This window comes from Pempheris klunzingeri, chromosome 7 (assembly GCF_042242105.1).
Source record: "Pempheris klunzingeri isolate RE-2024b chromosome 7, fPemKlu1.hap1, whole genome shotgun sequence".
Classification (NCBI taxonomy): domain Eukaryota; kingdom Metazoa; phylum Chordata; class Actinopteri; order Acropomatiformes; family Pempheridae; genus Pempheris; species Pempheris klunzingeri.
Window position 1 is genome coordinate 11,583,276 of NC_092018.1, and position 26,015 is coordinate 11,609,290.

At 40.0% G+C, this 26,015-nt stretch overlaps 1 protein-coding gene across 1 annotated transcript; it reads left to right on the forward strand.

Annotated features, from left to right (window-relative positions):
• The first annotated feature begins 1,798 nt into the window (after positions 1-1,798).
• On the forward strand, positions 1,799-7,618 carry psat1 (phosphoserine aminotransferase 1). The gene is made up of 9 exons (XM_070833371.1): positions 1,799-1,941; positions 2,482-2,542; positions 2,683-2,752; positions 4,064-4,269; positions 4,730-4,902; positions 5,068-5,237; positions 6,223-6,351; positions 6,876-7,013; positions 7,222-7,618. Exons 1-9 carry the CDS (start codon positions 1,885-1,887, stop codon positions 7,322-7,324), a joined length of 1,107 nt encoding a protein of 368 aa, XP_070689472.1. The 5' UTR covers positions 1,799-1,884; the 3' UTR covers positions 7,325-7,618.
• Positions 7,619-26,015: the final 18,397 nt, after the last annotated feature.

Sequence of the window (26,015 nt, forward strand, 5' to 3'; positions counted from 1 at the left end):
AGCAGCCTCGTTGAATATAATTACAGATATATACAGATTATTTAAACTATGTTACAGTGAAGATTTGGTCACATTCTTTTCCTTAGTCAGTTATTTAGGCAGTATGTAGGCCTACTTTTGCTCAGGTAGGCACTTAAGTATAAATTACAGGTACTTGTACTTTTCTTGAGGTGTTGTCTTTCCATACATCTTTAAAGGGAAATATTGTACTTTTGTCTCCATGATAATTATTTGACAGCTGTAGTTACCAGTTACCTCACAAATTTTGATTTTATATGAAAAAAAGAAATGAAAATCTCATGAAATATGTTGCTTTGTTATAGATTAAACTTCCCAGTGGTATTTACAGTTAGAGCTGAGATGTGGGGAAAACGTGCCCAACAGAGGGAGAGAGTTAGGATTTTCTTCTAAGACCTAAAACAAACTTCTTTGTCTTGGAGTTGATGTATTTCTGCAGGTAATCTATATTTAATGTAGATGCCAGTCGGCCACTTATGCATGATGTTAGTGTGTTCAATAGGATGCAGTGTTGCATTTACACACTGGAGTACACATGGAATTAAAATGTTTGTAAAAATCAGAAAATAAATGATATTACGAGTGTGTCTGTTTTTTTTTTGGTTCGGTGTTGTGCTCAGACTCGTCACAGTTTAAACTGGATTTCATCTCCTGTTCAAATAATCTATGTATAACCCAGATTACTTAAAAGAACACAACAAGCAAACTCATGGACAAAATATGTTACTCTGCTGATTTCTGCTGCAGATTTTCATCCCTTCAATTCAGTTATTTTGACAGGAGGGTTGCAGTTTATTGATCAGTGTTTAAATGAATGAATGGTTAGGTAAAGTGTCTTCTTTTTCTCGCACAGGTCGATATTAACCAATGATAACCGTTTCCCAAACAGCCAATGGGTGGCTGGGAATTTGTGTCCTCGTGCTGCATGCAGGTGATGAAGAAAATATTTGTATTTCCACAGAGTTCAGATGAACGTTTAAACACAATGTAAAATCTCAGAGTAAAGTCTCAGAGCCCCAAACTCCTTCTGCATTAAACTTTTTTTTGTTGTTGTTTTTTTTAATTTGTAAATTTAAGTACGATATCGAAGACGAGTTGTGCATTTCTCACATTGACAAATGGAGTTTAGTCCATTTCTGTCTGACAAACAATAGTCAGGTGAGCATTCATACACTGAAGCAGAGTCTTGCTCTAAAATTTAAACCTAAAGCCTCTAAAATCTCAGTCCTCCAGTTCACATTGGTCCTTACAAGGTAAAATATAAAACATGTGCCACCTCTACTCACAAGCATTCATCATTTATACAGTGTTCAATTGTTATATTTATACATTTGCTTGTCTTTGTTCTGCTCTATGGTCCTTATTTTGGCTGGATGTCTATGCGTGTCTTTGATTGGTTTGACTGATGAGCAGTCAGAATAATAGCTTTTCCTTAAATTTTTACATTTTCTTTTTTACAGATACATAACGTGAAAAAAAAAATCACAAAAAAATCTGTTATCCCTTACGTCACAACATCTGCTGATTTATATAACCAACAATCAATATATTGAAAAATATCAACACTAACAAGCTAAAGGGTGTTTATACATGCATTTGATATTTTCACTCTTCTTATAGGCTTAAATATTTAACTGATATAACCTGCTTTTGCTCAGTACACGAGGTCTTTTAGTGGAGAGTGCGAGTTTACGAGGAGCACCTGAACCCACCACGTGTCCCCGGCTAGATGATAGTGATCTAGGAAAAGTGCAAGTGAAAAGGAGGGGCAGAGGTACCACCGAGCCTGAGAGGGGAAACCATCCACACCGCTGAATCACACGGAGGAAACATCCACCCACTAAACCCAGAACCTCGTTTCACACCATGGAGCAGAAACAGACCATCAACTTTGGCGCCGGACCCGCAAAACTCCCGCATGCCGTAAGTTTAGCACGTGTAACATAGCGACTAAAGGCTGCAAAATACGAGCCAATCGTGGTGAGTAAAACACTGCAGAGATGTTTAATCTGCAGGTGCTTCAGGCTTTTCTCTCATTTCCCGTCTCGTTATTTACTGCGGTTCGTTTTAAAGCGGCATTGAAACCTGAGCAGTCACATATTTCCTCATAGCGTCAGACACAGACATGCAGTTCTGTGGATTAGTGACTGCTGCTTCCAGTGCTGCTGTCTGCAGCTCAGTCAGCAGCTGAAAACACTGTCATGAGTTGCATCAGCCTCATTCACTCATGTGGAAAACTGCTCCTTTGTGCTTCACTGGCAGCGGAACTGAAACAGCCTCTAGGTGGCAGCCATGCACACATTTTATGCAAAAAAAAAAATGAACAGACAAAAGTAATGATCTCCCTTTTCAGTTGTGGTAAATTCAGATCTTTGAAGTTTTTTGTCTTTTGGTCCTTTGCATAAAACACATTATTTTGATGATGACACCTTGTGTTACATAGAAATACTTTCTATGTTTCAGGTGCTGCTTCAAGCACAGAAGGAGCTCATCAACTACAGTGGCGTCGGTATTAGTGTTCTTGGTGAGTAGAAGTGCAGATTTAAGTCACTGTGAGACTAAACTACTGTATTTCTCACGGTCAGTACGTATAAATGTTGTCTACTGGCTGATGCATGGCGAAACAAGTATGTATTGAAATGTCTCTGATTCTGTTCAAACCAGAGATGAGTCACCGGTCGTCAGACTTCAACAAAATCATCGACAAAACAGAGAGTCTCCTGCGAGAGCTGCTGTGAGTGTTTCACACATCTTCTGCTGTACTAATCCTTCATCCCTGCTCTTTTCGGACACTAACACAGGAGGGCGTTGATTCATATTCTCTTATTCTCTTTCAGCTTATGATATACCCGACTTGTATTGTACTTTTTGGTTTGAACGTCACCACATACCCAGAAAACCTGCATATTCAGAAGAATATCAGAGTAAAATATGATTAATGTACAGGTAGGTAGGTGGAAACAGTAATATTAGCAGCACGTCAATAATGACCTGCACATTCTCCTGGGTTTTAAGTCCTGTAGCTCTTTGTTTGCATTGTGTGGTTTTTCTCTGTGCCCACATGTCAGGCTGAATGCTAAAACATTACAGGGTGAGGCCGTGCAAAGGCAGTCAAGTAGGTGTGTTGTCCTCCACATAGCCGTTAATGCAAAATACATCAGGAGTCTAACCTTACTTTACTCTTTGTAATCCTCCTAAGCAGTTTGCAATTTGACAAATTATGTGTTTGACTTTTCATATTTTATGAATTCAGGTACTTATTCATTGTCAAGGATTTTTGATTTAATGCAGTTTCAGCCAAACACAAGCTGTAGGGATTGTTTTAAAAGATGACTGACTGTTGTAGGAGTGAAGCACACATAGCTTAATGCTCTGACAGCAAATGTTGTCAGGAACTTGCCTTTTGTGAGCTTTTTGTGAAGATCAGACAGGACAGCATTCAACCATTCAACATGACACACTAATAAAATCATCTTAGAAGTACATGAGTAGCATATAATGTACTATTAAACAAAAGTCGAATAACCTAAACATATTTAGATATGCCAAATACCACAAATACTTACAAAGACAACAGCAAGCTAAAAACAAAATGCACACACTAATATTACATTATAGATATTCTGTATATATTATTGAGATCATTTCCTTCATGCTAAAATTTCACTAATTTAAAACACCGGTTGGTCCAAATGGACAGAGTGAGCTTTAGAAAATGCTTCTGTAATTACAGAGAAATTGGTGTCATCTAAACTGGTAGAACCACATGTTCACGTGTCACCATCCAGTTTATAATCTACTCATTAAATAATGTCAGTAATCTTGGTAAGTAATCTTAAACTAACATTTTCACTACCATTTGCACTGAATGCTCCAGGAAGTTTAACAGTGGACAAACACAACACAGCTGCATGTGCTGATTGTAACATTTCATCCCCACCAGTGTATAGATGTGTGCAAGAATCGGATGTTGTGTGAGCTCGCTGCTGCACGTGATGGTGGTCTCTCCGCACAGTATTTAACATGGCGAGTTTTGTCTTCACAGAAATATCCCAGACAACTACAAGGTGATGTTTCTGCAGGGCGGCGGGTCTGGACAGTTCAGCGCCGTTCCTCTCAACCTGATCGGCCTGAAAGAGGACAGGTGCGCCGATTACCTGGTGACCGGAACGTGGTCGGCAAAAGCAGCCAAAGAGGCGGAGAAATACGGCAAAGTCAACATTGTCCACCCGAAGCTGGATAGTTACACGAGTACGTCTGCGTGCACGGAGAAATGTCTTAATGCTGTTGGTGTGAATACAGAGTTGGAAAAATAATGGTGTTTTTCATCTGTTCTGACAAAAAGGAGAACAGAGAAAAGAACTCAACAATAAGTGCCAAAATCTAAAAAAAAAAAAATCTTCTGGGCTCTTATGAGTTGGTCATTGTCATTCACGCTGCATTAGCGGCCTGGCTGTGTGTCCAGGCTGTTGCGTAATAAACAATAGGGCTGAGCACCAGTGAAAGACTCTGGTATGTGAGCAGCCTTTTCTGCATGGTTGCGTCTGATTGGGTTTACACTGGAGTTCTTCTTTATGTTTGGAGGCAGTTTTACAGCACTTCAGAATTACATTTAACTGGAAAAGTAATTTTATTGAAAACATGTACAGCAGATAAATCACACAAAATCCAGACTCTGTAGTCCTGTCTAACTGTGTTCTGTTCCCTCCAGAAATCCCCGACTCCAGCAGCTGGAACCTGAACCCCTCAGCCTCCTACGTGTACTACTGCTGCAACGAGACGGTTCACGGCGTGGAATACAACTTCATACCTGAAACCAACGGGGTGGTCCTTGTCAGCGACATGTCCTCCAACTTCCTGTCACGACCTGTGGACGTGTCGAAGGTGAGGACAAGAATGATACTGAATAAAACATTTACCCCCTTTTCCCCCCAAATTTCCATTTTGACCAACAGTCTGGAAAACCTTTTGTTGTCCCTAAAGTATAAGGGAGACTGCATCAGACAGACAGCAAAGTCATATTTTAGTGTCTCCTCTTGCATTGTGCAGTTTGGGCTGATTTACGCCGGGGCTCAGAAGAACGTGGGCTGTGCCGGGGTGACTGTGGTCATCGTGCGGGAGGACTTGCTAGGCCACGCTCTGAAAGAGTGTCCCATCGTCCTGGACTACAAGGTGCAGGCTGAAATGAACTCCCTCTACAACACACCGCCGTGCTTCAGGTACAGACTCTGTTTTAACGTCAGAGGCTCCTCCGTCTCTCTCCTGCAGATTGTTTGGTAAAATCAAGAGTTAGGTAAAATACATTTGTAAAACGCACAGGTGTCACAATAACTCCCCCATGCTGAACTAACTTTTTACCGATTTCTATGTGCCTCTTGGATACTGGTTGTATTTTCATCAGACACGTTTTAAAAGGATACTTCAGCATTTTGGCAAATGTGCTTTTATGTTTTCTTGCCGAGAGTAATGTTGCATTCACATGGATTTGGGAAGACAGACACCAGACAAACAACACGTTGTGGACAGCAGGACAGAAACAAACAAACAGTCCGACATGTTGCTATGGTGATGTTGTGCTGTTAACAAGAAATGGAGCAAAATATTTTACATAAAATCATTGTATGCATTGCTTCGTTGAAATATAATGTAGCATTATACAGTATATTATGCATTATTGCATGTTTTCTAGAGCTACTGAACATCCGGCTGTACATTCCATTGCGGAGGATGGCAAAAAGATACAATATTTTAACTTTAACTAACTTGGATGGCAATGTTGTCTCCTGTTAATGTTGCTGGTGTTGCCGATGTCTGCTGGCCTGAGCTCATTTTACCATCCTGCTGTCAAAAACACAAAAATACAGCTGGTTTGCTGTCTACCGTTTGTAGCATTAGATGAGAAGATTGATACCACTCTCATGTCTGTCTGTTAGATATGAAGCTACAGCCTGCAGCTGGTTAGCTTAGCTTAGCATAAAGACTGTAAACGGGGCAAACAGTTAGCCTGGCTGAGAAAGTGTAAAAACCTATTTCCTATTCAATATCCCCTTTAAGGATATTTAAGAACCTTCTGCAATCATTATGTAAAAGTTTATTCATAATTTGTGATGTAAGAAGGAGAAGAGAAAACAGTAGTAACAGTGATTTTTACCACTTTCATTGTGTGTGTGTGTGTGTGTGTGTGTGACTGTTTTGTCCGTTCAGTATCTACATCATGGGTCTAGTGTTGGAGTGGATTAAGAACAACGGCGGCAGCGCTGCCATGGAGACGCTCAACAAGAAGAAGTCCTCCATGATTTATGACATCATCAACGCGTCTAATGATTTCTATGTGTGAGTGACTTTTCCGCTACTGCAAATTACACACAATGCAAAATACACAGCTTCTGTTACTTGGCTTTGCTTTGCCTCATTTACTGTAACCACAGCAAGTCACACTTTACATAGTGCACGTGGGACATAAGGCATTTTTTTGAGACTGGCAAAGCAAGAAGCTTCTGTTGGCTTATAAACACTCGCACACTTAAAGCACAGTGAAATGTGACTCGATGTGAAACACTATGAAACAGAATACTTTTACCATGCTGACATTGTCGTTGTCTTCAAAATAAGAGCTCCTCATAATATAACTAAAGGGAAAAATAGCCAAACTAAAAGTCTTCTACATATGATAATACTTAATGATAATAATGATTAATGATGATAATACTATCTGTCTCAGGTGATAAACCTCACCCGTCCTGTCCTGTCATTTTTCTTGCACATTGTACAGTCTACAGTGTTAGCAACACTGAAGCAACTGATCTGTGTAATGAAGTCAAAAACTAAAATTAGAACTACTCCCCCGCCGTGTCCAGGTGTCCTGTGGACGTGTCTTGTCGGAGCCGCATGAATGTGCCATTTCGTGTGGGGAAGAAAGGGGGAGATGATGCCTTGGAAAAGAAGTTTCTGGAGGGCGCATCAAAACGCGGAATGATATCGCTGAAAGGACACAGGTTAGAGTGCGCACATGCCTCCTGTTGTCGCATTAATTCCTACTTTATTATCATATGTCATTAGCTACTAGAGAGAATACAGAACCCTGAGTTGCTTTTTTTGTCATAAGTTATGGTCATATAAAGGGAGATATGAACACCAGCAGTTGAATAATGGTTGGAATGACTATCACAGACCTTAAACATGATGATTTGTCTCCCCCTGCAGGTCAGTTGGAGGAATTCGTGCATCTCTGTACAATGCTGTGACACTGGAGGACACCGAAGCCCTCGCCACCTACATGAAAGAGTTCCTGAAAGAGCACCAATAAAACAGGCCATGCTCAAAGTCACACCGTGGCATTACATTCCCCCTTTAAAGTCCTTAAAAAAAAAAAAAAGTCTGGTTTACCTCTAGTTGAAATCCATGTTGGATATTGAAGATGCACCTTTAGACACATTTTATAACAATCATTCGCTGTTCCTAATATGCTTTAAGCACCGATGTACCCAGTCGGTATTACATCTGTGTTTCCTAGAATTACTTTCTTAATGAATTTGTTAACTAACAGTGCTTTGATGTACATACTGTAGGTAATTCTTGTTACATGTTCAAAATATATTTACATTCCAGTAAATCTAACTTGGCAATACTTACATTTTTGCAGTGTCATTTCTCGTCTGAGGAAGAGCACGAGAAGTGCTTGAAAGCTTGTGTTGAGGGATTTTTATCAACCTGCTGTTTCCAAGGTCAAAGTGAACGTGCAAGCTAAAATCCAAACATATCTGCACAGCTAGATACCCATGGCTGGTGGTGAGAAAATGCTTTCTATAAAAAAAATTGGGTGAACTGACCCTTTAACCAGCTACAATTATCTTCTAATTGTGTCTGCTGAAGATGAAATGTGACTTTCCAAATGATTTGGATTCATTGGATTACAAAAAAAACTAGTCGAAGTCTGGATAAGGTCTCTGGAAACATTACCCCTTTTACTAAAAAATGACTCTGAATTTTAATTCTGCAAACATTCCTTTTTCTCTTTAAACATCTAAAAATATTTTCAATGCAAATAAAATATATTTTGCATATTCAGCGTTTGCAGTTGTTCAGATCGAGCCACCTTCATACGAAAACAGTGTTGCCACAAACTGCAGGCGCGCTGTCTGTATTCTACAACATGAAACATGAAGAACAACATGAAGAAAGTTTCATCACTTTAAAATTGCCATATTTTAAAGACACAATCAAAAACATAACCAAGTAATTCTTAACGGTGTAACTATAATTTGATCCGGTAATCTGTGAAAAATAGCATTTTATTTTGGTGTTACTCTTAAATAATGATGTGCAGCACAGCTACCCGACAAGCACAGTTAGTGTTTTGCCTGTGAGGTTAAGCAGTCACCTCCTACTACTTCACTGCCTGCTGACAGCAAAAACAGCTCAGTATGTAGGAGGGAACAGGTCCACATAACATCAGCAGGGCGGCATGATTGCTTCGTGGTGAGGGAGACCGTTCTTCATCAGGAAGTCCGAAGGCCACCTCCCTGCTGTTCGTCTGCCAGATGCTGCACCCATCCTCGCTCCAGGAGCGCTGAGTGTATCTGACCCTGACCGCCCTGGAAGGGAAGCAACAGAGTAAAGAGGCTGGAGGCAGAAAAATGAGAATTTCATTACAGGGATCAATTGCATAACATATCCTTACAGGCTGCTAACCATTTTATTTTTTCAAATGGAAAGAGTAATATGGTTTAACTCTAGTGTTAAAGTAAGAATTGTGTCTCCTCCCTCCACTGGTACTTCAGTTTGTGTTTATACAGACGACAGGAGGATCAGGATCATATGTCCTGGTCCCTCAGAGATAATACATCAGGGTGGCAGGGTCCGCCAGCCAGAATGTTTGTATAGGCGTGCATCTTCGAAATTGACTGTTGTAACTGAATTATCATTTACAACCACGAACAGGCGTTTATCTGAAAAAAAATATAACAATCAATAAATAATCATGTTACTTTTTAAAACCCTGGTTTTAGGAAATCAAATACAAAACCAAATCAAACGGAGTGCCCGTAAGTGTCAAAAAACCAGGAGCTGAATGAAATAAGCAAGAAAAAAATCCAGCAAAAGATAAATAAAGACACAATTGAGGTAAAATCAAGTTAAATTAAAAAAGGAAAAAAAAATACAGGCTCGATTAAGATTAAGATGAGTTCTCAAACACAAGCATGGTGAAAGAGGATTCTGACCGATTAAGATGCCCAAATACTGGTCTCAGCCACTTGTGGGCTGTTGCTGGTGAGGAGCTTGAACAAAAAGGAACCTATAAGATGTTTTTGCTGCAGTTAACCTCTAGGTGGAAGTGTTCATCAAGAAACAGGGAGAGGATCAAATGGGATCTGACTCCTTTCATAGTGATGTCTGATGTTGCCGACTGCATTCAACAAGGCTTCACGGGCATGACGGTTTGATTTAATCATGTTGCCAAAATATATAAAACAGATGAACAGTAAATGATGAATAATGATGAAATAATAATAGTCCAATAATAGATGATATGGTGATTAATACACAGAAACAATCAACAAAACATGGATTACAGACAATTACTCACTTAAGGAAAAGAAAGAGGGAAAATTCATTGTATTGTATTTTCGCGCTCACACCTGCATGCACACACTATGACACACACCCACACACACACACACACATACTATGACACACATACATACACACACTGATCTGTGTGGTTTCCACTGATAAGGTCAGCTCACCACCACAGGCGAAGGTCCTCAGCTAAAGGACAAAATCGTATCCTCTCAGAACATACACATCTCTGCTTCATAATGTCCTGACAGAGAAAAACATTCTCTAAACATTTAGGGCGTATTTCACTGTGTGTCCATCCTTTCATTCATTCCTCTCCAGAGAAATTCAAAACACTGAAACTATTTCCATAATGGACACAGAGAAGCGTGTTGTTTACATGGTTTAATTCACTTTTCTGGGGAGCTGCACATTTTAGATGACTAACAGGAAGAACTCTTCTCCGCCTGATGTGGACTTGTGTAAAAAGTCCATCAGTGTGGAGTGGCCATGATGTTAATAGAGCATGAGATGCACCGTTTTGTCAGTGCTTTCATCCTTCATGCTATACAGCTCTATCAGTGCATGACTGGTTGTATGAGTACCATAACTGGGAATTGTACTATTAACCTTGTAGCTTCCCTCCGTGTTTTCAGGCTCAGCATCTGTTTTATGCTACAGCCCACTTTTGTAAAAGCGAGATCGTTTAAGTGAAATTTCTATTAAGTTCTTTCTTTCCACATGAATTTAATATACCTCTTGAAAACCATCTAGATGGTGGATGATCATGAAGTGTAACCTCTGAAACTGACTCTTTTTAAAGCTTTTTAAACCACATAAAAAAGCAAGTAGCTATTTTTCTTACTTTCATTTTGAGATGTAATGAAACACAAGGTAAAGTTGATCCAGGAGTTATTATTTTATATAACATCCCAGATGATTCTTTCCAAAAAGTAATTTTGGCTGTTAGCAAATATCAATACCAAGAGCAGGGGAGAAAGTCTGAATGCTGGTGTTGACTGTGGATCCCCAGGGCAGGAGATGTTGGACCTGCTGCGAAGGTTTGTGTGCTGAAAGGTAAAAATGTTCTGCCAGAGTGAGGTATTGCTTTAAGCCAGATGAGCTTTGTGTCGGTTTGATAAGCTACTGCCTCGTCAGTTTCTTTACATTTACATCTGCAGTTGTCAAAGACTCGAGTCTTAGTTCACGGTCATCTTCAACTGTGACTTTGACGGCTTTCGTTGTTCAAACCCACAGACGTCAGAAACACCGTGATGGTGCTAGAGGAAATGTCAGAGAATCATCAAAGTTAGTACGAGTCATCCTCTGACCATACCATGAATGTCTGCACACAGTTTCAAGCAAATCCATTTGATTGGTATTTTACCCTGAACCAAAATATTGGACTGATAGACCGATACCGATGGCATTATCAATAAAGCTACAGGGCTTGTGTTAGACGCAGCAGGATGAAAACTAGTTGTGAATCAAGATTTCAGCAGCCATGTGAAAAGGGAGGTTACGTTCAGAGACATTCCTGCTGATTTAGGTCAGGAAAAGAAACCTGGGAATCTGTACTGTTATGCAAGCCTCCAGTAATAAATCTGAAAGTCCATGTGATTGGGTCAAGACCTCCAGTTAAGGCTGAAATACAGTAAGATCTGCTGTTGCCTGAGGCAAGTGAGGCACAGTAAATGATGCAAAAGGATTCGTGTGAGATCTTTTTTCTCAATATCTCTGTTTCTATAACATGAGGTATGTGTTAGGAATGAAAAACTGAACAGGTGCCTTATTGCAAAGCCAAGACACCTTTAAACCCTGGAAGCCCATGGACCGACAAGTGGAGAAAGAACCGGAACAAATCAGGAGATGTAAATGGGAGGAAAAGATTTAAGACTGCTCATTGGAAGTGTTAAAGACAGGGTCTGTAACGTTGGAGATACTAGCAGAGTAGCTGGGTTTTGAAAGTAGCCGATCGAAAATAGCCCACTCAGGATTTCCTGAGGGGAGAGGGTGAATGTGTGCTGCTGGACCACCACGGCTGCAAGGCCGGATCTCTTGTTCATTCTATACACAGCCACTGACTGACTGACTGACTGACTGACTCTCTCTGCTTTACAGTCTGACAAATAAACAACTCAGTTAAATGACAAAATCATATAAATGCAAGAAAAAGAGCCGTCACAAACTTTAGCTGTTAGCTCACTAAATGACAGGCTGTCGCTGAGCCGTGACTCAAGTTTTGGCTGCACTTTCTCTGCCATTCTTGTGCTCAGCAGCTTTTGCCTTGTGGGAGTCTCTAGTCATGTGCAATGGGTGCTCTTGCAACATGCGCACGGGGAGGCAGGTAGGTAGGTAAACAGGCTGGTTGACTGTCCAATCATTTCATCATTTCATTTGGGCCGAATAAAATGATTGGATGGGCTTATTATGGCCCTGGGACAGCCGCAGGCGCCATATTTTCTTTTCTTTTTTCTGTCAACCTACTTCATTTATTGATTGCTGTTGGGCTGTTATGAGGACCTCAACAAATATAACAAAAAATGCTTCTAAAATAAGCTCCCTTTAATGTTAAAGCTGTGGAGCTTATGTAGGCCACCTGCTGTAACCTACAACAGCCACTGGAGGGCGCAGTAATTGATACCAGTCATGCATTAATTGGAACAAGCCTGTCAACAATTTCTGCATATTTGCAAGTGCATGACCGTGTTGAACAAACTGTGCTGTTTGTGCTTGTGGCAGTGAAATGGACTGTGCTGTGTGAGTTTATGGTGGTCAGTAAATAACACAAAGGAAAATAGACTTTTAAATATGGATCACGTTTGGGAAAGAATATGAGGAAATACCATATAGCTAGAGATTTTTCTCTTGTGCCTCTATTAGGCATACCATGACAAGTTCTTTAAACTGCTTAAATGCAATATGGATTCTGACAAACTGCCTAGCCTCTCAGCAATTTTCCCAAAAATATTGTCCATGACCCTGCTGCAGATCCACCTCAAAGCAGGAAAAAAAAGGAAGTGAAAGATAAGAAGAGGCAGAGGGGCTTTGAAATGCGAGTAGGGTTACAGCAGAGATGGGAGGTTGTGACAGAATTGTGTGGTGATTTTCGTCCTGTCAAGCCCACTAATGTCGTGGTAATGCCACCGGCAGGCTGCAGTAAGACGGTGATAATGAAAAACACCGGGGAAGACAATATCAAATGGCTCCTCTACATCCTACAGTGGAGATTAGTCGACACAAAAGTAGGGTGGCAGAGGCAGAAGAGGCAGAGGCAGGCTTTAGTGCTGCTGATTGAGTCTCTTGTCAAGAGCACCATGCTTGCTGCATAAAAAGTTACTGTGACTGACATCCTTTATACAGTCTATTTCAGACAGACACACACACTTTGCATTGCCTTGGAATCTGTTCTCTATAGATACTGTATATACTGTCTGCTCAGGGAAGATCACTAAATTCTGAACTTATCCCCAAACTAGTTTATTCCTTCCCCCTGGAACTGCTCAGTGTCTATTACAGAACATGTAGTGCACGTTTCCCCAAGAAAGAATAAAAGGATGATTGTGTTTCTCTCCCAAAACTGCCTACAGGACCTCAATAGGACAATTCATAGATTTAAGAAGAAAGCGGTGCCTTCATATGGAATAAGTGCGCCTGGTTTGACATGATAGCATGGTGCAGATTAATCATCCAAAATGCATGTATTCACGTTAATTAACTCCCTGGTGGATCCATCCTTAAACCTGCATTAATTGATTTTTTTTGGCTGCATAGTCATGTATGAAGGTGTTATTGTGAATGGTTCATCATGTGAATGTAAGTCCAATATTCACTCTCCAGCCACCTCATTTCAGGTGTTCACCAACTCTTGGGGGAAATATCTGTCTCGTTCCACTGTGTTCACCAGTTAGTCACTACCTTTGTCTGTCTGCTGTTCGATGCTGAGCAGAGTAGTGTACAGTGGGGTTATCAGAGCTTTATGGCTGAAAACAGGCGCCTCCTGCTGCTGAAAATGCTGCTGATGAGAGCAGTGAGGGAGAATCAAAACCAAAATAAAAAAAGATTAGTGCTCCCATTTTGCTCCCTGGTGATTTGAACTATTTTTAATGGAGAAAATACAAATAAATGCAGCTTTAACTCGATCAAACAAGTTCCTCCAGAACCAACAGCCCAATAAACCTGCCTGTGGTGGTCTTTTGTTTGCTCATTATTCACGAACACACCAGACTGCTTTGTTTCAGTTTCTCATTACTCGCATCAGTGCAACTAACAAAAAGAAGCAACAGCGCCATAGCAAAGTCAGTATTAGCACAAAGCACCGATTCATTCTTTGATCACAAGGTGCAAAGTTTAAAGTCACACAAGCAACATGCACAGAGAACCACTGGCATCAAGATTTCTGACTCCAACTGCAGTTTTAGAGAAGCTGAAGGCTTCGGTCTGTTTCAGAACCAGTGTAAACGGAACCAGTTTACTCGGCGTGAGTGGGATTTTTCTTTTTCAGCCACTAGAGCGGCCTGAGGATGTCGGTACAGACCAGCTGTATTTCAATTAACGATTCAATGGATTACCAGGAAATGTTGCAGAGACTTGAACTATATACATATTTAGTCATATTAAGTGTAAGTATATGAGAACAGTGGAAATACCGGAATCATTTTCTTTGTATTTGTTTACATACTTGGCAAATGAAGTTAATTCCGACTCTGGTGTTTGGTGATCTCTAGACTTCTCCTCCATCATGAGGTTGACAAATTGTTCTTTTTTCCCCATAAACTATGAGATGAACTACCATGAAATTTGTTACTGACATTTACATTCCCCTCTGGATGAAATGCAGTAACTTTGGTGATGCCCTAATGTTTCATATTCGCCACCATCAGGTCAAAATGTTAAATTATCTAGTCGTTTATGACCAAGAGCCTGCAAGACTAATGACATTCCCATCAGACTCAGCTGTACTTTGTGTTTAGCATTACAAGTAGGAAATCTTGCTAGCATGTTAAATTACAATAGTGAATGTGGTACATGCAATACCTGCTAATGTAACTGGGAACATGTTAGCATTTAGCTATGCCTCACACAGATGTTAGCATGGCGATAAACTCTTTGTCTTGTTTGTCTGTGCGCAGGAGATTCAGTCCAACTGTTAAAACATCAACAGTTGCACTAAATAACTCAGCCTCTAATTTAGCTCATCCTATTACTTAATTCAGTAGGAAAGGAACCTGACAGCCTGCTTTTTTACAGCAAACCGCATCCATGTGACTCATAATGGGGGTGATCTAAGTCCATGTACTGATTGTTGAACTTACATGTAATAAACCGGTGCCTGTCTGTAAATTTCTTTTTTACATCCTGAATTTATTTATTACATCTATAATGTCTCTCTCACAGGCTCAAATATTGTGGGTAATTACACTCTGTCGGGTGCACAGTCTCTTCCCTGCCTCTGCTATTATTTAGTGAGCTCATGAAACTAAATGTCCTTTATGCAACATCCCATTTAAAGGCCACTCTGGTGATTCATGCAGGAAAATGAAAAAAAAAAAAGAAAAAAAAAAAAAAAACTTTGAATCAGAAGCACACAATTTCTGTCTCGTTTTTTATTATTATCCTGTTTTCTGTCCCTTTCTCTCTTCTTATCTGCATCTTCCACATTCATCTCTTCCCCATTTAACTTAATTTGACTCTTCCTCACCACTACCTCTTTTCTCTGCCCCTTTCCTCTCCTCCTCTTTTCTCACTCAGTCTCATTTCTCTTACCTTCCTCACACCCACTCTCTCTCTCTCTCCTTCTGATATCTTTTTCTCTCTCAATTGAATCTTTCATAGCTTTACTTTTTCATTTCTCATTCCCCCTGTGTGTGTTTGTGTGTGTGTGTGTGTGTGTGTGTCTGTCTTTCTCTCTAAACTCATTGCTCCATGAGGCTAATCTTGTTAGCACCAAATGCACCATGTTCCGCTAGCTCCTCTTAATTGCTGTTGTGTTATTAATGAGAGGGGAGCAGGGAAATCACTCTTAATTAGCTTGTCTCATTCGGCAGGCATCTCAAGTGAAGCGGTGACGACGGCGCTCAGGCACAAACACACTGGGGATAATTAAAGCACTTCACTTGTCGGAGTATTTATCTAAACCAAAGAGCAACAAGCCGTTCCCGCAATTAGCCTTGTCATTCATTAGGAGCAGAGTGCCATTGATTTGAGTGTTACATTGTCATTTTGCCACCGCTGACACTCATTCATTCAGCGTTGCTGTGGTATAAGTGTGCTTCACTTATTCATGTGGTAAAGTCGTGGCATGGAATCATTGCACGTTTGGTTTTTGATGGTTTTGCTGAATTACTGTCTATGTTTACAAAACAGATCACTGTGATAAATCATTTTTCTTGCTGTTATAGAGACAGTTTTCTTCTCCTGGGCTCATGCAAATGCACATCTGGTTAATGTGAGAAGTCCTGCAATGACATTGTGTCTAGGAAGCACCTGATCTGTGGGTTTGCATGGCCAAATAATCGTGTTTCTCCAATAGAAACAGTAACCAGATTCTCTACATCCTTTATAGGGATACTTGGCCAATCTTCAACCTGCTTTTTATCATTACAGCGTGGGTAGTACATGCAAATGAGCAATGTTTTACTTTCTTCCATGCTGCCTGTGCCGAGCGCTCCTTGCTCTTGTTGTCTGCTGGCTCTAGGGCTATTGTTTGATTTAATAACTGACTTAACTCTAGATGAATAGCAGTAATAATTTTATTGTTAAGTCAGCTACTAAATGGAGCAACGGCCCCACAGCACGCAAAAGTCTGCCAGCTGACCGCCAGAGTTTAAGAGCTGGAGCTCGAGGGGTTCTCAGTGCAAATGAAACAGAGGTAACTTTTTCTGTTTGGCTCGATATACCAGATACATTCATTTCTTAATAACTCTTGAAGCTCTTCTTTCAATAAATCTCTTCTCCTGATTGAAATGAATCTCAACGACAGAGGATCTTCATGCGTTTATGTAGTTTTTGTGCCTCCAACTCAATCAGCTGACTGAAGGAGTTCACAGTTTTAACTCACACCAATCAGACTGTGCCAGAACCTTTTGGAGCCAAACATCTCATTGCTGCCAAATTTCAAAAATGATTTCCTTTCTCTGCTGTTGTCAGCCGTCATTGTTGAAAAGCAAACCACTTTTCTTAGTACTTAGTGTGTTTAAAAGTCTGTCTAATGCCAAATGCCTTGAATAACCAGATTTCTTTAAACACTGAAGCCAGATGCTGTCATGTGGGTTTAGTCACAAAAAATAAGTTCATTTGTCATTTTTGTCATTTATGACTTTGGAATCAGTTCAATGCTGTTTAAGTATTTAAACTTCATTTTATAGGTATGCCATTTTAACATAATTTCCTTTACATTTCCTGGAAAGAACAGTCTGATTTTGCATTAATTATAGGAGGAGTAGGGGCGGTGTTAAATTTAACACATGCGAAAAAGCTAAGGCAAGCATAAATTTAAACATTTATGCATAAGTTACCAATAATAACTAAACAACTAATGAATATTTACTTGGGTTTAATGAAGTGTCTCTTTCACTTCCTGCTTTTCTTATAATCACTGTATAATTTCTAGGAAATTATTATGAAATTACAGATCCATAAAATAAAGTGTTCCCAAGAATTCTGTTTTGCTTCTTTTTTCTTCTTTTTCAGGATAATTGGTTAATGATATAATAATAATAACGGATTCTATATTAGCAAAATTGCAATAAATCAATTCCACGGGTGGTTGCTTTGTAGCCTGATCTGAACTAAAATAGCATATCATAGTGTTTCACTTCCTTGTACATATTCTACTTACATTACGAAGCTTGATCAGTTAGACGCTGAATTTGTTCCACCTTTCTTTAACACAGCCAATATTTCATCTTGAGATCATTACCTTACAATTTACAGGATGACACTTTGCCACTAAACAGAGAAAAATAAATGATATGATGAAGTGAGATTCACCTTTAATGCTCTCTGTGCCTCAAATGCAATTATATCTAAGATACTGTGTGACAGACCCACTTACCATTTTACAAATGTACTATAACACTTTCAAAAATGAGTGCAGGCATAAAAGTGAGATTCACCTTGTCGCTATGGAAGTGATTAGATAAAGTAAGCACATAAACCGAGCAGAGCTCAGCTTACAATAGTTATAATACTTGGCAAAGAACTTCTATCCTTCTCTGAATTGCTTCTATCTGGAGTAGGCATTTACATTGCGCTATTTTAATACACACACACACACACACACACACACACACACACACACACATATATATACAGGCTGTCTGAATTGGTCAAAATTGTGCAAAATATTGCTCTAAATTTATCTTAAAAATTTATCTTAAAACATCCAATGCCTCTTTGCAGAAAGTAGCTTCACTGTAAACTCAGTTGTGTGATTAATCTATTTGTCAGCTCTTAACACACACAGACACCGAATTACACCACTGCAGCTGTATTCTTGAGATTCTACCTATCACAGCAGGAAATAAAAAGTCCTGCTATGAGTGAGCACACCTGCCTCCATGTGACCCTGACATGTTCATGTCATGAGAAGAGACCCATGTCAGTGCATTAAAAGAAATTTAATTTGCACCTACAGCTAAATGAGATGAGGGAGGGAACTCTTATGGGGCAGGACTAATTGCTGCCTGGGGATCTGTGTTTATGTGCCTGCACGTGTGTGTTTGCCTGGCTGTCTTTCTGCCAACATAAACACTTTAGTGAATATTTAATGCGTGTGTTTATCTTTGTGTGTCTGTCAGTGTGTGATAACAGAATGTCAGCAAAGACACAGGAGTTAATGAGGCCCTTTTTCGCCACCAGGAGTGGATTGAGCAAGGTGCACAGAGCTCTGTGGGCACTATTTCTGTGCATAATCATGACTGTAATGAGTAATCTGCACAGCCATAATGCAGAGTATCAGAACGGGTGCTCAGATTTATCCTCAGTGCAGTAAACAACCGGTCCACTCACCAAACATAACATTGATATTAGATTCTGCAAATGGAGATACATCATTCATCAGAGCGCAGAAAGAATGAGACCGGCCTCCTCTTATCATGATGAAGCAATCATCACCATCTTTATTTCTTAGGTGTGTAGAGGAGGAATGGGCAGTAATCATACTGATATTGATGATAATAATAGTGTTATGATCTCCTTATTTAGAACAAATGTTCGACACCTTTAAATAAAATGCTGCTGTTCTCCACTGCCAAACAGCTTCAAATATTCTAAAATATGATGGGGAGACTAAATTCTAGGAAACTTAAATTGAAGTGGGCAGGAAGTTCCATAGCAAATATATTGGTTTCCCTTCTGTTTGCATTTACAAACATTTTATTTGTAATCACAGTGTCTTCTTTAGTTATTATGCTGATGACAGCCAACTGTTTGTACTTGTTATCCCATGAAATTCAAATTATTTAGATTCTCTGCAGCATTGTGTTGCTGACATATTATGATACTTAAATATTAAATTGTCTTATTTTGGTTGATAGCCTGATGGTAAATCAGTCATCTTCAGTTCAAACATGAAAAATGCCTTCACCACCTCAGCTTTTAACCTAATTTAAGGATTTATCACCATCCACATTTACAAAATCAATTTTCAGTAATTTCAACTTAACTTTTATGATATTAGCAACATAAGTTGTTAGGGTCTTGCCATTATCTTTCTGGGCCTGTACCAAACAACATTTCAAGTTGTTTCACTCCAATTTCCAATGTTGAAATAAAATCATGATAGTTTTACCCCAGTTGATGGGCACTTAGATGTAGGCGAGGTAAAGCTACATTGCTGTGTTGTTGTTGCTGGTTAAATTTCTGTGAGGCTGTGCTGCTTTTTGTACATTGGGACATTTTTCGGACTAATAGGCCGTTGGAACAGTGTCATGGCACCAGGGAAATGACAAATATCACTGCCAACCTATTTACAAAATTGTGTAAGTTAGTTTTAAAACCTGTTTTCAGCACACAACATATCATCATTACTGGATTAAACATGGTGTATATGATAATGTAGGTCTACCAATCATACAGACTTTGACATATCATTCTACTTCTATTTACAATTGAATTAATTACAAATTAAATTCCAAGTGTTTCTACAAATGCGTGATGATATGAATATGTTTTAGTCAGTGAGTTGGTCCAGTTCCTTCGCTTCTTGTAAGATCAATCTAACAGAATGTCTTGTGTTTGCATTTCTGAATAAAGCAAGAGAAAAAGTGCTGTCAGGGGTAAAACTTTTTGTTCTGTGTAATCTCATCTGATGTAGTGCTGCAGTGTTTCCTCTGTCTCTGCACGCTCATGTCCTCAGCAGGCAGGCTCATAAATTGGACAGCTAAGCCTTTCATAAAGTTTAATAAAGCGCTGTTTCGTGGCTCAGGGGAGCTGGTATTAGTGACGAGAGCCGCTGCTGCCATTCCAGCAAATCACATCATCATAATGAGGCTGTACTATGGGAGTAAGACACCTCCCTTACCACCCACACATCCACCCACCTCCCCTCCACCCCCTGTGTTTTCTTTATCATTCCTCTGACACAATACGATGTCTTCACTCCACAGCATTTTTCCAATGGGAATTTGGGGATAGCGTTGTTTAAACGTCGCGGCCAGCTTGGACAGGCTAGGGTTATTTCTCATTTAGTAAAGATCACATACGCTGTAAATGCTCCGGCGGCATGCTGTGAATGCCAACAACGGCATGATTGGCAGCTTGACGGCAGCAGCAGCATTTGCATGGCATTTAGCTGGGCGGGCGATGGCCACCCCTAACACCAAGGTGGGTAAATAAGATGACTTCTCTGTTCACACAATATACACATGCACAAACACACACGCGCTTATGCACTCACGCATGCAATCTCACTCCTCAACAACCCCCAACCATCTTGGCCTGCCAAACCTGGAACTGCTCATAATTGTGTGGCATTTAGGCAGAGGAAAGGGACATCTATTTGTGTGGGCGAGTGGACCACTGAAAAGTCTGAGCCTCCCAGTTCTTAATTTTAGGCTGTTATTTGAGAATAATTAGGCACAGTTGCAATTTCGCTGAGCTTAATAGCGGTCTACAAATATCAATGCAAGCTTGGATGGAGCTTTTTATATTTTGAGATTAAAAATGTTTTTTTGTCTGGGGAAAAAAACACTTAAATCTGCTCTAATCAGTGGGTCAAATGACCATGCATAGTTAAAGGGGTCGATCATAGCGTTGAACCCACATAATTATCACACTCTCTGTGTTATTTTGCTTCACAGTTTTGGTTCACTTTAACCGCTCTCATCTGCATCGTTTTTAGCAGCTGGTGACTAGCTGAGGAACATAGTGAAGCACTTAGCAGCTAGAGGGCCAGAAATGCCCTTCAAGAGTTGGTGGAGACCAAAACAAAGCTAAAAATATAGGACTTAGATTGACTAGGTGATTGTTAATCAACTCTATAAGGTGCTGATATGCAGATGAATAACGTTTTCAGCTTGTTCTGCTGCCCTCAAGGGCCCAAAAAGGGCAATAAATGAATGCAGACTTTATCTTCTGTCACAAACTCTGTCCATTAGCAAATTAAAACTTGTTCAGAAGATAAATGGATGCATGGACATAATGGGAAACTAAACACTCAAACCCCAATAAAATCAATATATTTTATTGTTGGCACTTGGGATTCTATGAGAGTGATTTAAGTTTGACAGTGATACAAATGAACATTGAAAGATAGGTCTAAAATTGTTTAGTGGTGTTGTTGTCTGTGCTTGGCTTGAAAAGAAAATTAAAATTTCAATTCAACAAACTGCACAGATAGCACACTATTAGCCAAGCCGGGGTCCTTTATTCAAATGGTAAAATGTGACCAAGATGTTGAAGGATGCAGCAGTGACAGCAGAGATTACCTCTTTTAACACTGCACAAGAAGCAGCAATGCCTCTGGTGGAATCAGTCAAATTTGTTTGGGCATTTAACTTTCTTTGTATTATCAGGCTCTGATAACAACCGCTACAATCCAATGATACATGTGCTATTTAGACAGTTGCTTTCCCTGGACAGGATGAGCAAAGCAGACAAACAGCTGGTTGCATAAGCACAAAGCTGGCTGAGTGCAGAATGCATAGAGCCTCTAATCAGTGGAGGCAAAGGTGTGGAGGGAAAAGAGCTTCTTGGTCAAGAGACAGATACCACATGAAGTGTATGCTATGGTGCAAAGTGACCTCAAGCCCTGCAGTGCAGAACAAGAGGGATGAACTAACACTGCATACATACTATTCTAGTATGCTATTCTATGCATAGCTACATGCACACGTTAGATTTTAGACAATCAATATATTTATCTCATTTGTTGTAATTTAATTTAATCATTAATGCAATTTATAATACAAACTGTGCAGGTCAAGAGACCTGCTGTTTTTAGGTTTAATTTTTCTGAAAATGTGATGCAGTTAAGTGCGGTGCAGTTGCTTTTGTTTTTTTACTCTCTTTGCCACACGAGCAATGACTCTGACATTTAAAGTTAAAACAAGTAAAAGTCAAACAACATAGCTCTCAAACTCAAGACAGAATGGCTTCAGTTTAAATAAAGGTCTTTTTGAATTTACAAGATAAACATTATGAATAATATTAGTATACATTGTGATGCAAAATACCTCACATTTGTTGTTGTCATACAACATAGCCTAATAACATTACTTAATACTCATTTTTTAGCATCCTGTAACACAACTTTGCATCTCCTGTAACCTTTAAAGCTGATTGTTTGACCACTTGGGGCCAGAAGAAACAAGCTGCAAACACCACACTGAAATATTATCTCTTCTAAGCACATATGGTGATCCTGTTAGCTTAACAGTTGCCTAGTTACACATCCAGCAGATATGGAGCAACATTGGCATTAATTTAGGGTTGTGTGTCTGGCCACCCGAAGAATGTGAGTCCAATATTTACTCTCCTTTAGCTCTGTTTTGATTTCCACCAGCTCCTGATGAAAATATCTGGCTCTTTAGCAGCTAAATGCTCCACTGTGTTCAGCGGCTAGTCGCAGACTTTGTCTGTGTGCTGTTTTGGTGCTTTGCAGGCATACTGTATAGTGGCTTTGTAAAGCTTTTGAAAACATCTGCCTTCTGCGACTAGAAATTGCCTTGACAAAAGATTTTCAGATGAGAAACAATAAGCTAGAGGACACAGAAACTCTTTGTTGAACTGAGGGAAACTGCAGAGTTGGGTGATAATTCTCTGTGTGACCATTTTCACAGTGACAGGTAGTGATTTGATCGTATAAAAATATTGATTATAGCAAATTTAAGAAAAGCTACTGTTTCTTTGTCGTACATTTTTACAACAAGGTCAGTATCATAAAAGTTTTAGCAGCACAAGCTTATATAATACATACATAAAGTCAGTCTTTGGGTTTGCCAGGTTGTGAGCTGACATTTAAGGGATTTGGTTTGCCAGTCTAGCTTACTTTAATTTGATAGCGTCTGAGGGCTTTGATTAATGAGGACGGACACCTGCACAGGCTCTATGACCACCTACTGGGCCAAGGGACATTTTACTCAGCAGTATTTATGTATGGAATGAGCTACAACTGTAATTAGCAACAATAATATAACTGTAAATGTATTTATATATGCAGTGTAACTGTAAACAACTTACACAGGTGTAGGTAACTACATCATGTTACGTCTCTCACTTTCAGCTCTTGTGTGACAGATGTGACTTCTTTATATAAGTTGTTTTATGTTATGATTTGAAGTAACATTTGAAGAAACACTCAACACGTCATTTCATAAAACCCAGCGACACCTCAGAACGGCAACATTTCAGAAAACACAAGCTAAGATGTCCCTTCTGATGTCACTTTTTGAAGAGTGGCCACCCCGTCTCACCATTCCTAATTCTTTCGAGCGTGCTTTCAGAGCTACACTGGACTAATTCAATGTCATGATGTGTTGAAAGTGTATCAGGAAAAGAAATATGAATAAATAGAAAAGTGTATCGAGAGCATCATATAAGTATCCTTTGTTAAAATATTCTGTCATGATGACACTGCTGAGAGTGCTCCACAATAGAAACAGGAGATAACATTGAACTGTCTCCAGGGACCTCTTCTTACTTACAGTGACTTACTTCTGTCCAATCACAAACAAGAGGTGATGTCCCACCTTTTCTCCAATCTGAAATTGTATTATGTTTTGTGACACATGTTTTCTGAAATGTGGGGTTTTCTGAAATGTTCTTTTTTGACCCTCGCGGATATGTATAAAAAGTTCACTTTTCCCTCCTATTAAAGGAATAAAACGATAATATCCTGGCATATATTCATATACCGTTTCCTATTCCTCAAACAGGAGATCTGTTTATGTGTCAAAAGTCATATTAACCTCTCCAAGTCATCTTATTTTCTAATATTTTATCCAGCTGCAGAGCAATCACACGCTCACATTTACACACTGTCCCTCAACTTTTATTCACCTGAAATGATTCTGAAATGACATTACTGGTGACAGCCAGGCAATAACAAAAGTACAAAAACTTCTTTGAAAAACAATAAATCAATAAGCCTCGCCAACATATCCTGTTACATCCCCGACTCCTTGACACCTGAAGCTCATTAAACACAGCCTAACGTCAACTTAGAAGAAGGAGAGTACACAGAGGCTCGCCTTTTCACAGCCTATCACAATAAGAGCTACTGAGCAACCTTGATATATTGTATATACTAGAAATAAATATGATTGTCCTTTAATCTGATTTTATTATACTGGGGACTCCCGCTGGCAAATCTACTGAGGGCTGATAGCCTGTAATCTTATTGCAGGGAGCGCGGTGTGTTTCATATCCCCTCCTTGATGGTGTTTTATCATGTCAGGGCTATTATTGTTCCTATTGGTATATGTGATTCTGCATTTATATGCGCTGGTGTATATAACCTAATAAATCGAGTTATTGCACATTTTTGAGCGTCTGTTTCTGTTTGCATATGTATGTGTGCATGTTTGCATGCACCCTGAAGTCCCTCCAGCTAGATTGTGGGTGCTAATTTTGCCCCTCACTGTGCCGGGCTGCTTTGAGGGTTCTGCTCTGTTTATGAACCAGGCATATTGACCCAATTTGTGGCCTTGGTGCTGTCTCTCTCTTCTCTCTTTTCTCCCTGTGTGTCTCTCTCTCTCTTTGTCCACCTGCCGGGGCATATTGTGAGGCTGCATGGCTGGAGAAACGGGCGCACTCAGACTGAACTAAACGGCATACGCATCATTGAGCAGCATTACCAACCTCTCCCCACTCATCGCTCTCACTGGGTGCTGCAGGTGTGTCTGTGCATATGTATGTGTGTGTGTGTGTGTGTACAATATGTGCCTGTGTAGAGGACTCAGTTAACGAGAAGGTCTAATAAATCAACTTGTCTGTCCACAACCTCCTCCCATCCTTCGCTCTTGCCTAGTCCCCCCATTACTCCTCCCTCCCCCTTTCCCACTCACTTTCCCTACTTTCTCTCTTCTCTCCTCCATCGTTCTGTCCATCCCTCTCCTTTACGTCCTGTAATTCTTCTTTTAAAGCTCAGGGGGTGGTGTTGGAGGCATTACGTGCCTCCTGATAAATCACCGTCTGGCAGCAGGTCAGAGTAACATGGCCATCTGCAGATCAACTTACTGTTGTGTGTGTGTGTGTGTGTGTGTGTGGATTTTCTGACAATGCATAGTACTGTTCCAGTGATTGTACACGTTTATAACAGTGTGTACTCGTGTGCATGCATACATGTACGTGTGTCTCAGTTATTTGTGATTGTATATCATATGCAGCTTGTGTATGCATGCGTGCACTACAAAGAGTGAATGCAGTTTCTGGCCAGTACTGATATCTCTGTCCTGCTGAATGGTGGCTGATTGAGACACATGGACTGCCTTTGTGCCCTGATCTAGTTGCCATTGATTACCTATCAGGGTTTTTGATTGCATCCTGGAAGTAATTCTTTTAAATAGGCCCTAATGGCCTCCAATCTGGGCTGATGACGACCTCAGAGAGTCCAATCGCAGATCCATTTAGGCCCTTTCAGACCCCTCCATGTACACTCTGAAACTCTCGCTCATTGCTCACATCCCCCCTTCCACCAGCACCACCGCCACCACTACCTCTTTTCCCTGTGTCGTGTCAGCGCCACATCTCTACGCTCTGCTGCTCGCATGCAAAAACACAGTGACAATGAAAATCTCCCTCTAACTTAGATACAGAGATCTTGCATATCCTTTACAGCACAGACCAGGTCTTTAGGACCAGGATGAGAGAAGCTGATGATGGCAGGAGGTGAGTAAAGTAATTGACAATAACAACGAGGAAGATGGAGTAATGCTGAGGGAGACACAAATAAGAGTGTAATCCTGCTTTTAACTGCTTTTAACTGAAAAAGACAA